Source organism: Eriocheir sinensis, chromosome 9 (assembly GCF_024679095.1).
Source record: "Eriocheir sinensis breed Jianghai 21 chromosome 9, ASM2467909v1, whole genome shotgun sequence".
Taxonomy (NCBI): domain Eukaryota; kingdom Metazoa; phylum Arthropoda; class Malacostraca; order Decapoda; family Varunidae; genus Eriocheir; species Eriocheir sinensis.
This window is the reverse complement of record NC_066517.1, coordinates 11,113,834-11,126,730: the sequence shown is the minus strand read 5'-3', so window position 1 is coordinate 11,126,730 and position 12,897 is coordinate 11,113,834. Positions and strand designations below refer to the sequence as shown.

At 40.2% G+C, this 12,897-nt stretch overlaps 1 protein-coding gene across 6 annotated transcripts in view; it reads left to right on the top strand.

The window, feature by feature from the left end:
- The window catches only part of LOC126995914 (probable phosphorylase b kinase regulatory subunit beta), a gene marked incomplete at its 3' end in the record, with an annotated part of 186,756 nt that overhangs the window by 10,785 nt on the left and 163,074 nt on the right, over positions 1–12,897 (top strand). For 5 of the 6 annotated variants that reach the window (XM_050855812.1, XM_050855811.1, XM_050855807.1 and 2 more), the window contains 2 exon segments: positions 9–127; positions 9,764–9,899. In XM_050855812.1, the coding sequence (XP_050711769.1) occupies positions 9–127; positions 9,764–9,899 (255 nt within the window). 6 annotated transcript variants of the gene reach the window in all.

Here is a 12,897-nt window from a genome sequence, read left to right as displayed (position 1 = left end):
CTTTCCAGCAGTCAGACACTTGAGAGGCGGAGGTCAGTGAGTGTCAGTGAACCTGATATTGATGTTAACCTTCGAGTCGTCTGTTATGATGATACTGTGCGCAAGCTTGACAATTACTATGGCATTGGTGAGTACCCATTTTTATCTGTTTCAGAAGTAAAGTGTGTATTCAAAATTAGTTATTTGGTTATCTGTTGATTTTTATTATGTACCATATATGTATTAGTCATTTTCATGTAAAAATTAACCACCCAACACTTTGATAGGAAAGTATTATCCATGTAAAAGTTGAACTTATCAGTTTGGCTTTGTTTAGAAAAATTATTACATGAGTATAATGTGATACGGTAGTCTCATGTAATGCATGGCTTTATGTAACATGACACTGGTTTATCTTTATCCTACTTTACCTGCTAAACTTCATCTGCTTATAGGTAGCATATCATGGTTGGACAGATCAAGAAAATATGGATTAGGTATAAGGCTGGCATGAAATTCAAGTGTTCAGTGTGCCAAGGACCTTTTTTTTTTTTTTTTTTTTACAACAAAGGAGACAGCTCGAGGGCACACCAAAAAAAGGAAACAATAATAAGAAGAAGCCCACTACTCTCTGCTCTTATAAAAAGAATCAAAAGAGGTGACCGAAAGAGAGGTCAATTTCGGGAGGAGAGGTGTCCTGTTACCCTCCTCTTGAAAGAGTTCAAGTCATAGGCAAGAGGAAATACAGATGAAGGAAGATTGTTCCAGAGTTTACCAGCGTGAGGGATGAAAGAGTGAAGATGCTGGTTAACTCTTGCATAAGGGGTTTGGACAGTATAGGGATGAGCATGAGTAGAAAGTCGTGTGCAGCTGGGCCGCGGGAGGGGGGAAGGCATGCAGTTAGCAAGTTCAGAAGAGCAGTCAGCGTGGAAATATCGATAGAAGATAGAAAGAGAGGCAACATCACGACGGAATTTAAGAGGTAGAAGACTATCAGTAGGAGGAGGAGAGCTGATGAGACGAAGAGCCTTAGATTCCACTCTGTCCAGAAGAGCTGTGTGAGTGGAGCCCCCCCACACGTGAGATGCATACTCCATACGAGTGCGGACAAGGCCCCTGTATATGGATAGCAACTGTGCGGGGGAGAAGAACTGGTGGAGACGTATAGAACGCCCAACCTCGAGGAAGCTGATTTAGCGAGAGAGGAGATATGAAGTTTCCAGTTGAGATTTTGAGTTAAGGATAGACTGAGGATATTTAGTGTTGAAGAAGGTGACAGCTGAGTGTTGTCGAAGAATAGGGGATAGGTGTTTGGAAGAATGTGTCGAGTTGATAGGTGGAGAAATTGAGTTTTTGAGGCATTGAAGGACACAAGGTTTCTTCTGCCCCAAACGGAAATGATAGCAAGGTCTGAGGTTAAGCGTTCTGCAGCCTCCAGTCTGGAGTCATGTACTTCCTGCTGGGATGGTCTTCTTTTGAAAGAAGTTGAATAATGCAGAGTTATGTCGTCGGCGTATGAGTGGATAGGACAGTTTGTTATGGATAGAAGATCATTGATGAATAACAGGAAGAGAGTGGGTGATAGGACAGAGCCCTGTGGAACACCACTGTTGACAGGTTTAGGGGAAGAACAGTGACCGTCTACCACCGCAGAGATAGAACGGCCGGAAAGGAAACTGGAGATAAAGAAACAGAGAGAGAGATAGAATCCGAAAGAGGGCAGTTTAGAAAGCAAAGACTTGTGCTATGTCTAGCGCAACTGAGAAAGTTTCACCGAAATGGCTAAGAGAGGATGACCAAGAGTCAGTTAAGAAAGCAAGAAGATCGCCAGTAGAACACCCCTTGCGGAACCCATACTGACGATCAGATAGAAGGTTAGAAGTGGAAAGGTGCTTTTGAATCTTCCTGTTAAGGATTGATTCAAAAGCTTTAGATAGACAGGAAAGTAAAGCTATAGGGCGGTAGTTTGAGGGATTGGAACGGTCACCCTTCTTAGGTACAGGCTGTACAAAGGCATACTTCTAGGAGGAAGGAAAGGTAGATGTTGATAGGTAGAGACGAAAGAGTTTGACCATGCAGTTAGTCAACACGGAAGCACAGTTTTTAAGGACAATAGGAGGCACTCCATCAGGTCCATAAGCCTTCTGAGAGTTGAGGCCAGAGAAGGCATAGAAGACATCATTCTTAAGAATCTTAATAACAGGCATGAAAGAGTCAGAGGGGGGATGAGTAGGAAGAATATGCCCAGAATCGTCCAGGGTGGAGTTCTTACAGAAAGTTTGAGCGAAGAGTTCAGTCTTAGAGATAGATGAGATGGCAGTGTTGCCGTCAAGGTTAAGGAGAGGAGGGAAAGAGGAAAAAGTGAAATTGGTGGAGATATTTTTGGCTAGATGCCAGAAGTCACGGGAAGAATTAGAAGAAGCAAGGTGTTGACATTTTCTACTGATGAAAGAGGTTTTGGTAAGTCGGAGAATAGATTTGGCATAATTCCGGGCTGAAATGTAAAGTTCATGGTTAGAAGAAGTGTGAACCTGGACGTTATAAACGCGTCAAACCTCAAATTTTCACAGTAATGTATTAATGCAGAAAATAAAGCGAACAGAATGCTGGACTTCATTAATAAAAACTTATCATTCAAGAAAAAAAGATGTAATGTATAACAGTATAATAATGTACACTGTACAGTAGTTTAGTCAGATCCCATTTGGAATATATGGTACATTTTTGGTTTCCCCACCACACAAATTACATTGGTAAATTAGGTCTGCAATGTAGAGCAAAAAAGATGATCACTTCCTTGCACAACATACTTATGATGAAAGGCTCTCGTCCCTTAAGCCAGGGGTTCTCATACTTTAAATCGTCGACCCCCCAATGAAGTTTCAAAATTTCTATCGACCCCCTAGCTTTTAATTCAAGGAAAAAAATACCGATGCCAAAATTAATATGAGTACAGTAAACCCTCGATATGACGGATCTGCTTATAACGGATTTCGGATATAACGGACAAGGTCAGATGGTCAGAATTCTATGGGGACCGACCGAGAATAATATTTTAATCATCTGCTTCCTGTAACTACTATAGTGTCTGATAGACACTTGACCCTCCTCCCTTTATCTGTTGCCCCATCCTTCGGTTAACGTAGTCTTATTCTGCCCACCTGATGAAATATTTTCCTTCTCATGCTTTCCATTCAAATGAAGAATGTATTTATACCACAAGAAAGTTGTATGCATCAATCCAGAAATGTATGTCGAAAATAGCCAAGTGCTTTTGAGTGTCGGTACTGATACAGCTTTAGGGGGTAGAGGGGAGCTAAGCTCCCAGTTAGGTAGGTTAGTCAAATTATTCGTCACTCGGTGTGGGGCGTGAAAATACACAGTGCGGGGCGGGATATTTGCGGCGGCGTGCGTGGTGAGCCGGTGTCGCGAGAAATATCTCCTAGCAGAAATAAGTCGCTCTGCTCCACTACACATGCGCACTGGGGAAATACACAACAGGAAAAACATTAATTTGGCTGGTTTTGCTCTAGTTTGTCCACTTGTGATCTTTGTGAACGGTGAGTGAAACATAGGATCAGTAAGCAAGTTAAACATTTTTCTTTGCGAGTTATTTTGCGGCTGCAGCGGCAGGTTCTGGTGAGTGTACAACAAGTATTGAAAAATCAATCATTTAATAATTTGTGACAGAAACAGTTATTGGATTATTTCATAACATACCGAAAAAAACAAAAAGAAAAAAAAAAGTTTCATCCGCCAGTACGAAATTAACGCACTTATAAAATTCTGCCCATTCCCGTAACAATACGGCCCCCTCGCAGGGCCCCACTGCCAACCTGGCAGCCTCAGTGCCTTGTAGTCCATTGCCAAGTTTGTTATGTGGCTATACAGACAATGTGCACACAACATACACAAAAAAAAATATATACCTACATTTAATAGGTATGTTGGAATTACTTTACGTTTTTTTTTTCGCAGCTTATAATGGACTTTCGGCATCAACGGACTACGTTCCCCCCCAATTAGACGGTTATATCGACGTTTTAATGTAGTAGTAGTAGTAGTAGTAGTAGTAGTAGTTGACATGCAGTATGATAAAAAGATAACACACAGTAAAAAAATATGTCGGGGTGTACGAGTATATGTAACTTAATTCTCAGTGTAACATACCTTTTCTTCTTTCACTGTTGACATTAATGTAAAGGATGTGCCTGATGGACCTCAACAAAGACGCTTGGTGAGCTTAAGCCGTAGGTCACCTCGTTCTTTCAAGCTCAGTTTGCTCCTCTGTTTTGTTAAGACTGCGTTTGTATGACTGAAACCAGCTTCAATCATGTATGAACTTGGGAATGCAAGTAAAAATGGCTCAACCACTGCACAAAGCTGAGAATATTTAGCAATGTTGTTCTTGTTGATCCAAAATTCACGGGGGCCTTTTCTTCTGAACAAGGCACTTGCTTCCAGGTCCACAGTCATGTCAACTAAATCTTCCTTCAGGTGTAAGGCAATGTCTACATTCCCTATTTCAACATCGAACGGTGTTAGGATCCATTCAGGCACTTTCATTTTCCAGGGCTTCAAAGCGCATTTTAAAGTCTTAAATTAGATTCTCCAGATGAGTCTTTTATATTTCTAGGTCACCATCAGAAATGCTTTCACTTTGTATCTGTTGTAACCAATGAGGTTCATCCGAGGTGCGTTTTGCTGCCTATGCGTACAGCTCCCTTGTTTAGGGTGTTGGGAAAGGAGCAATACGGCTACCCTCTGACTGGGAAGGTAGCCTTCCCCATCCTCACCTTCACATGGTGCACACCGTTACTATACCCTGCGGGGTAGAACCAACAGGGAGGGGGCAGCGACCATCAGCTGCTTTATTTTAATCCTTTTAGCCTGGACAAGGAGCAAGTCTCCATAAATCTACATTGGATTGGCCATCCATTGGTGGCCTCTAATACTTTTATCGTGTCTTTAGAGGCAGGAGCGATGGCCAGAGGGCGGCAGAAGAGAAAGGAATGTATGAGACTGGTGTCTATAAATGTGAATGGCTTAGGTGGTGAGGAAAAGAGGAGGGTGATTATTGAAAATTTTGTGAATGGTAGAGTGGATGTGTTGGGAGTGAGTGAAACACATATTCGAGGAACGGGTGTGAGTGATGGTTGAGAGGGTACGTGGGAGCAGGGCCCGAGTGTGTGTGTGTGTGTGGGGGGGGGGGGGGGGGGGAGCGGGTATCTCAGCACCAGGGCCCGGCCTCATAGGGGCCCCAGCCACCTGGGCATGATGTGTGTAAATTAAGATAATTAGGGGCCCGGAATTACTTGCAGCACAAGGGCCCAATGGTAGCTCTATCTGGCGCTGCGTGGTAGGGTGTGCCTGGGGGGTTATATGGATGGGGATAGATGAGAAGTATAGAGGCAGGAGTAAGGAAGGATGTGCTATTGTGATGTCTGAAAGAGTGTGGAATAGTGTGACTGATTATGGTTGGAAGGGATCAAGAATTGTGTGGGTGAAAGGAAAAGTAGGTTTAGTAAAGTATGCATGGGTGTGTATTTATGCACCAGTAAATGTGAAAAGTAAAAAAGGACTGAGAGAAAGGGAAGCTTTTTGGGAGGAAGCAAATACATGTCTAAAGAGCTTTGAGAAAGAAAAGAAACTTATTATGATGGGAGATATGAATGCTAAAGTGGGTGATGGATGTGATGGAAAAATGGGGGATACCTGGGAAGAATGAATATGGAGAGTGTCTGGTGGATGTCTGTGCTGGGAGGGGAATGTTCCTTGCGAACACCTTCTTTCAGCACAAGAATATCCACCGATACACATGGAGGAGGGGAGAAGATAATGAGCAAAAAGGATTGATTGATTATGTGGCAGTAGATGAAAGGCTTAGAAAAGAAATTTGTGATGCGAAGGTAGTAAGAGGAATGTTCGATGGATCTGACCATCTTGCAGTGCTGGCAAAGTTAAAGCTGAAAGAAAAGTGGGTGTTTGAAAAGAAAGGTGAAGTAAAAAAGGAAATACTGAAGATAGAAAAGTTACAGGAAAAAGAAGTAAAAGATGAAAATAAACGTGAAAAATGGGAAAGTGTAAAAGATAATACAAATATTGAAAAAGGTTTTGGAAAATTCAAAGAAATAATGGTAACTACAACAAAAAAAGTGGCAGGGATGAAAGTTGTGAGAGATGGAAAAAGAAAAGGAAATTCATGGTGGACAGAAGAGATAAGGAGGATAATAAAAGAGAAAAGGGAATTTTTAAGAAAACTCAAGAAAGAAATGTGGCTGAACAAGTAAAAAGGGAAAGGAAAAAGAAATATAGAGAATGCAAAATGAAATTAAAACAAGCAATAAAAGAAAGTAAGAAGAGAGTTGATGAAGACTTTGGAAAAAGACTAAGTGAAAAATATAAAGGGAACAGGAAATCATATTGGAAAGAAGTAAAAAACGAAAGAAATGCAGAAAATATCTCCTCAAGTAAAATAAATGAAGCTATGGATGAGAATGGAAAGATGTTGAAAGACGGGGAAGCTGTGAGAGAGAGATGGAGAGAATATTTCAAAAACTTAATGAATTTTGAGGATGGACGTCCAGCAGCAGTTTTGAGTAGAGGTAGAGGAGGAGTATATAAAGAAAGAAGTATAACATATGAAGAAGTAAATCAGGCAATAAAAAGATTAAAAAATGGAAAGGCAGCAGGAATTGATGGAATCACAGCAGAAATGTTGAAGTGTGGAGGAGATGTAGTTGTTAAATGGATGGTCAGGATATGTGAAGTAGCACGAGCGTTTTGGAATGTGTCACAGGGGTGAAGGGAAGAAGTGTGGAGTGGTGGAAGAAATGAAGCGACAGACTTTAAAGTGGTTTGGCCACATGGAGCGAATGGAGGAAAGTAAGATGACCAGAAGGGTGTATGTGAGTGAGATAGAGGGAGGGAATGCTAGAGGATGACCTCCAGTGAAATGGAGGGATAGGGTGCAAGAGTATGTTAGGGAGAGGGGGGAAAGATCTTTGAGAAAATTTGAGCGGGCAAGGAGGGAGTGTCCGGACAGAGAAAGTTGGAAACTCTTCTGCTGTGGCCATCCCCTGGTGGGAGCTCCTTGGAGCAGGCGTTGATGAAATGATGATGATGATGTAAGTTTGAAAAATACCAAAAATCTCTACGTGCCAGTGAAGCTCTAAACAAACACAGCTTGCCTTGGAATCCTAGAACTGTCCTGGCCTGAATGATGGTAACATCTTTACCCAGCAGACGTTTTTGTGTCTCATTAAATTTAGAATAGAGGTCTGCCAAATAAAACAGGGCATTTTTGCATTTTTGCAACATTGCTGGTGCACCATCAGTAGCCACTACAGTAATATTACTGAGAGGTATGTTGTGCTTTTCAAAATGCTGCATCACACAATGTAAAATTTTCTCACTTTTTTCATCAGCTGTGAGATACTTGGCAAACAAAAATTCATCAATAATGTCCTTTTACCTTTGACTGTAATACCTCACATAGGCCATGAGGAGATTAGAGCTGCCAAAAGTTGACTCATCGAGTTGTAGAGATAACTTACTATTCTGAAGTTCAGATACCGAGTTTTTTTCCACATCATCTGCCATTTCGTCATTTCTTCTTTGTACTGTACTGTTACTTAATGGCAAATTTTTCAAAACAAAGTGAGAATCTTTCTTCATAACAGTTTCTATAACTTCCTTAATGGCTGGGATTATGATTTCCTCATCAGTTGTGTGCGCCTTTCTTTTCTTTGCTATTTTATGCCTATGCAATGATATAAATGCTGTGGGAAATATATGAATGCATTATTTAAGCCAAAGAATCGATCTGAAAATACAAAAAAATTACCTTTTTTTTTCCACATTTGATGTTGTTACCGGAGGTAAAAGATATTAACGTAGGACAACATGCTTGGAAAAACGATCATATGAGTTCTTTTTCGTCAACTTCATAGCAATTAGAAATAATTTTGATGCATTTTGAAACAGTTATAAAAGTTAAAGGAAAAGATGTTTTTACTACTAAAATATGATTTTCATGGCTCTGCCGGGGGGAGAAGATGATAACCAATTAAGGTAAGATTTTGCAGAGGCTATTTTCTCATGCAAGTTTTTGTCACTGTTAGAATAGGGAAATTGAAAAAAATGTAAAATCGATCCACCCTACTGCTCACCAAATGATCAACCAACCATCTTTATTGATGACGCCACGGCAACCTCAAGTCTGGGTGCGGGCCTCTACATAGATGTGGCCTTGGTTCCACCCACACTTGTCAGGTTGGCATGTGGATAACGTGTGGGTATTGAATGGATGCCGCCAAGAGCATTTAGCCTACCTGAAGCCCAAGACATCATCTGGTGTTCAAGAACAACCCCAAAGTCTCAAGATTGTGTAGCACCTTCCTCCTGTGATCCTCCAGAGTGCTCTTTCTTGCCCATATGTCTAGATGAATCAACACTATTTCTCATTTTGTCACTCATCAAGGACAACACGCGTTAATTTAGTCACAATTACGAGATCTACAGTTCTTAGGAACATTTCCCTAGCTACTTGGTGTCATTGCATGAGACAGAATTTCATAAAACGTCCTTTTTTCTACAAAATATTGACAAATGACATTGTTCCACTTTCTCATTTCTAATGATGATGATGTTTTCGCACTTGGAAGTTCTTGCAGAGAGCATTTAGCCTACCTGAAGCCCAAGACATCATCTGCCGTTCAAGAACGACCCCAAAGTCTCGAGATTGTCTAGCACCTCCCTCCTGTGATCCTCCAGTGCTCTTTCTTGCCCATGTGTCTATACATACATACAGTGATGCTTTTTTTTTTTTTTTTTTTTTACATCCCTGTTTAAAGCGCCGGTAGGCTTTCTTCAGGGGCCAGATGGTCGGCCCAAGCCTGTCGTGGCGCAAGCAATTTTTTTATTATGCTTGTTATGCTTGGCTCATGCTGCCCCCTGGAACTCATTCTTGATTTACTGGACGGTTTCTTCTAGAGTCCGGGTTGATGGGTGGTTTTCTGGACAGCATGTGGGTAGTCTTAGGCAACTCGGCGGTGACTGAAAAATCCCAGATGGTAACGTGGGGATTCGAACCGACGTTGTCCATGGTGTGGTGAATGTGAGCCCAGCACGTTAACCACTCAGCCACCACCTACCCATGGTCCCAATGGCTACCAATGGTCTGTGGTACAACAGTAACACAACAGTAGCCTCGTGAATTCTATATCCACCTCCACCTCACAGGGATACCCATAGGAAGGTCATAAAATGGTCAGCGCCATAGGTCTAAGGAGGTGCGGGGCAGTGTGTTTCCCAGTGATGTCAGCAAGAAAGTAGCTAAGCCAGCCCTGCCGCGGCTTATGTGGGAGCCACGATTCTTGACAAGAATTTGGGGGATGCTTTGAAAATCTGACACGCCAGAACAAGAAACGCAAGAATTTTCCAAGTTTTGGGGAACTTCTCGCTCACTCTGGGGTATTTCTTGATCACCAGATGACACCTCTACCATATTTTGGGGGCTGACCTATACGGCATGTATAGGCTTAACCTATAATTTTGAGCTGATAATCTTGAGGTCTACTTGTTTGCCACAATTTATAATATTTGAGGAATAAAAATCAAAAGCCCCTAGAAAAGTACCATCTATGTAACAGTTAATTCCCTCGGCTTGGCCCTGAAAAGTGCTTCATGTAAATTGACTTTTACACAAGTATATCAGCCTTTTTTTTCTAGGTGAAGAAAATATAATATTTAAAAGCCTAACCTTGCACTGCTTCCCTTCCAGTCAAGAGGCAGCTGCTCCAAAACCAGAGCATCAGTCTTGGCATCTTCCCCAGCACCAGCCAGGACCATCGCGTGGCTGACATCCGCACATCCATCTATTGCGCTGCATCCATATGGAGCCTCTTCCAGGCCTACAGGTGTGGTAGTGAGGGAATTATTAATGGATTTCTCACTAAAATATGGTCCTTTTATCTGAATTCTATTTATGCAAAAATTCTAGTAGTAGTTTTGATTAAATTTAATGGACAGGAAACTATAATTTACAGGAAAATTTTTATACAGTGGAACTTGATGGGAATTGCATCAAAATGTAATCGTCTAAAACTCAGCTTTTGACATGATGGCGTAAAAAAAAAAGAGAGAAAAAAGCCAAAACTAATTTTTTTACAGAATTGCGTCAAAGTTTGTTGCATAAAAGATTCAAGCTAGGCCTGCCAAATAAACTAATCGTCAACTCTTGCATGGGTAGGTTTGAAGTGATAATAGGAAAAAAATACTTTTTACATTTTCCAATGTGGTATTCAGTTTTCCTCTATTTTCTCAAAAACTATTGGTCTTATAAAAATTCTGATAGTAATGTTGGAAAGCTCATAAACATTCACTGTTATTGGTACACACAACAAAATATCAACTCACAAACTTTTGAGTTGGTGAATATATATATTTATTTTTCATTACTGTATTTTGCGGCGTATAGCGCCCTCCGGCATATATTGCGCACCCTAATCTTTAAGACAACAATTTGGGAAAAAAGTATTCAGTGCTTAGAATACTCAGAAATGTGTTTGGTTAAGTGAGACTGATGATGTACAGTTTCCTGAACTCTCTGTTAAGAGACACTTAAACCACACATAAAAGCAATCTTTCATATATATATATTGTTTTCAACTTGTAAATTCTTTTTGAGTTTGCAGGCGGCAATTTTCGTTGAGCAGCTGAGGGAACTAATCACACAGGGATGCTACGTTTGATGGGCAATCTTGACTTCCAGGGACTGTATACCTACTTTCAAATAGTAATCTATGTTGATTAATTTCTGTCAGTCATATTATGCTTAAATATAATTATTTTTACACCGAGAAACAAAAATGTGTTTACGATAAATACTGAAGTCATCCACTGATATTCGTTCGATCGTACATGTATCACAGAAAATGTGAGCTGACCGGTCTGCTGAACAGCAGAAATAGCTCCCAACTAGTCCACCCAAGTCCGCCCCATGGTCACCGAGCAGGGCCCTGCTCCGCCAAAATCATTCCTGTGTAACAGCCATTTTAACCATCACCGCCAAGGTGCCCCGCACACTGGTGATCGGCGGTGTTGTGTTTTGTGTTCATGCCACACCTCGGCTCCCACGTGTGGCACATCTTCTTCTTCTTGTGGCCTGTCTGGTTTTATCGCTTCACATGTCCTCCTCCTCTCTTCTATTTATTCACACTTTCATTTTCTGTTGCATCACACTATTCATTGTTTAAATCAATAAAAATTTGCACCTTCAGCGAATACCGCACAGTAGTAACTGTCATTTTTAGGTGAAAAAAGTGCATGTATGTGTTTTATTGTATGTTTGTCTGTGTGTCTCCTTGTCTGGACCAGTGCATGTTGATACTTGTGAGCGTTGCAGATCTGAATTGTGAATGTTGCAGAGTGCGATTGTGAATGGTTGTGCAAGCTTGCAAGTGTGACCTTGATGCATCGTGCAGGTGGAGACACAGTATGATGACTCATATTATCGCGCAACTCGTATGTTGGAAGGGGAATGTGGCATGGAGTGGAGAGGGGAGTCGTGTTTGTGTCGTTGTCTTGAGAGTACGGTGTGAGAGTAGTCGTGCAGTAGTTTGTTCGTTCGCCGCACCTACGTCCTTGCTGAGGTGAAGGTGCGGACGTGGTGTTGTTGAGAGTTTGTTTAATGTTTTTTGTCTAATACATTGATCTATTCGTTATAAGCTATTTTGGCAATACGTATTAGAAAGCATATTCATTTTAACTCATCAATTTTAAATGTGTTAATATAGTACATATGTAGTTACTTTTATTTATTTTTGATGTTTTATAATGTTTTAGTATAGAAATTATTTTTTTTTTAATTGCATTATCCAGATCAATTTCGGATAATCCGGTTTTTCGGATAATCCGCTTTCGGATAATCGGGGTTTTACTGTATATATATATATATATATATATATATATATATATATATATATATATATATATATATATATATATATATATATATATATATATAATATACCAAAATCATGTTTTCAGTTACTCTTGAGTTATATATATATATATATATATATATATATATATATATATATATATATATATTTATATATATATATATATATATATATATATATATATATATATATATATATTATACCAAAATTATGTTTTCAGTTACTCTTGAGTTACAGCATTTGACTAGAGATTTGAGTTTACCAACTGACGTTTTCTTCCTGGTGTTAGTAAAATGACTGTGCATAATAAAAATAATAAAACCACATATAATTAAAACCACAATACCTGATGAAACTAAAAAAGATTCACAAAAAACACTGGTTTTATTCATTGTTTTTTTGGTTTAAACCAGGGGTGTCAAACTCATGGCCCGCGGTATCACGGTAACTTCAATCTTGTCAATGTATTTTCTACCCTTGTTGGCCCCCATGACGGCACTTCAGAGCATGAATTGGCCCTCCAAGGGTTTTGAGTTTGACACCCCTGGTTTAAACCGCCAACTCTGCTGTACATAATTAAAATCTTACATATAGTTAAAACCACAATACTGATGAAACTAACAAAGATACACACAAAAGAAAAAAAATTGTTTTATTAGTTGGTTTAAACCACTGGTTTTTTTTATTGGTTTAAACCATTTGGTTTAAACCGCCAACCCTGTCTTCATAGTTCAACTCATTGTAATACAGGTAACTCTCAATTTACGCGAGTTTGGCGCGTTTTTTAAATAACGCGGGGTCAAAAATCCAAATGTTTAATTTACACGTTTTTTCCACTTATACGCGATATTTTATGGAGTGGCCACCTGATGTCTCACGCAACTGGACTCACACAGCGCAGCGGCCACACAGCTGAGCTGAGTTCTTCCCGAGCGCCACTTGAACAACAATA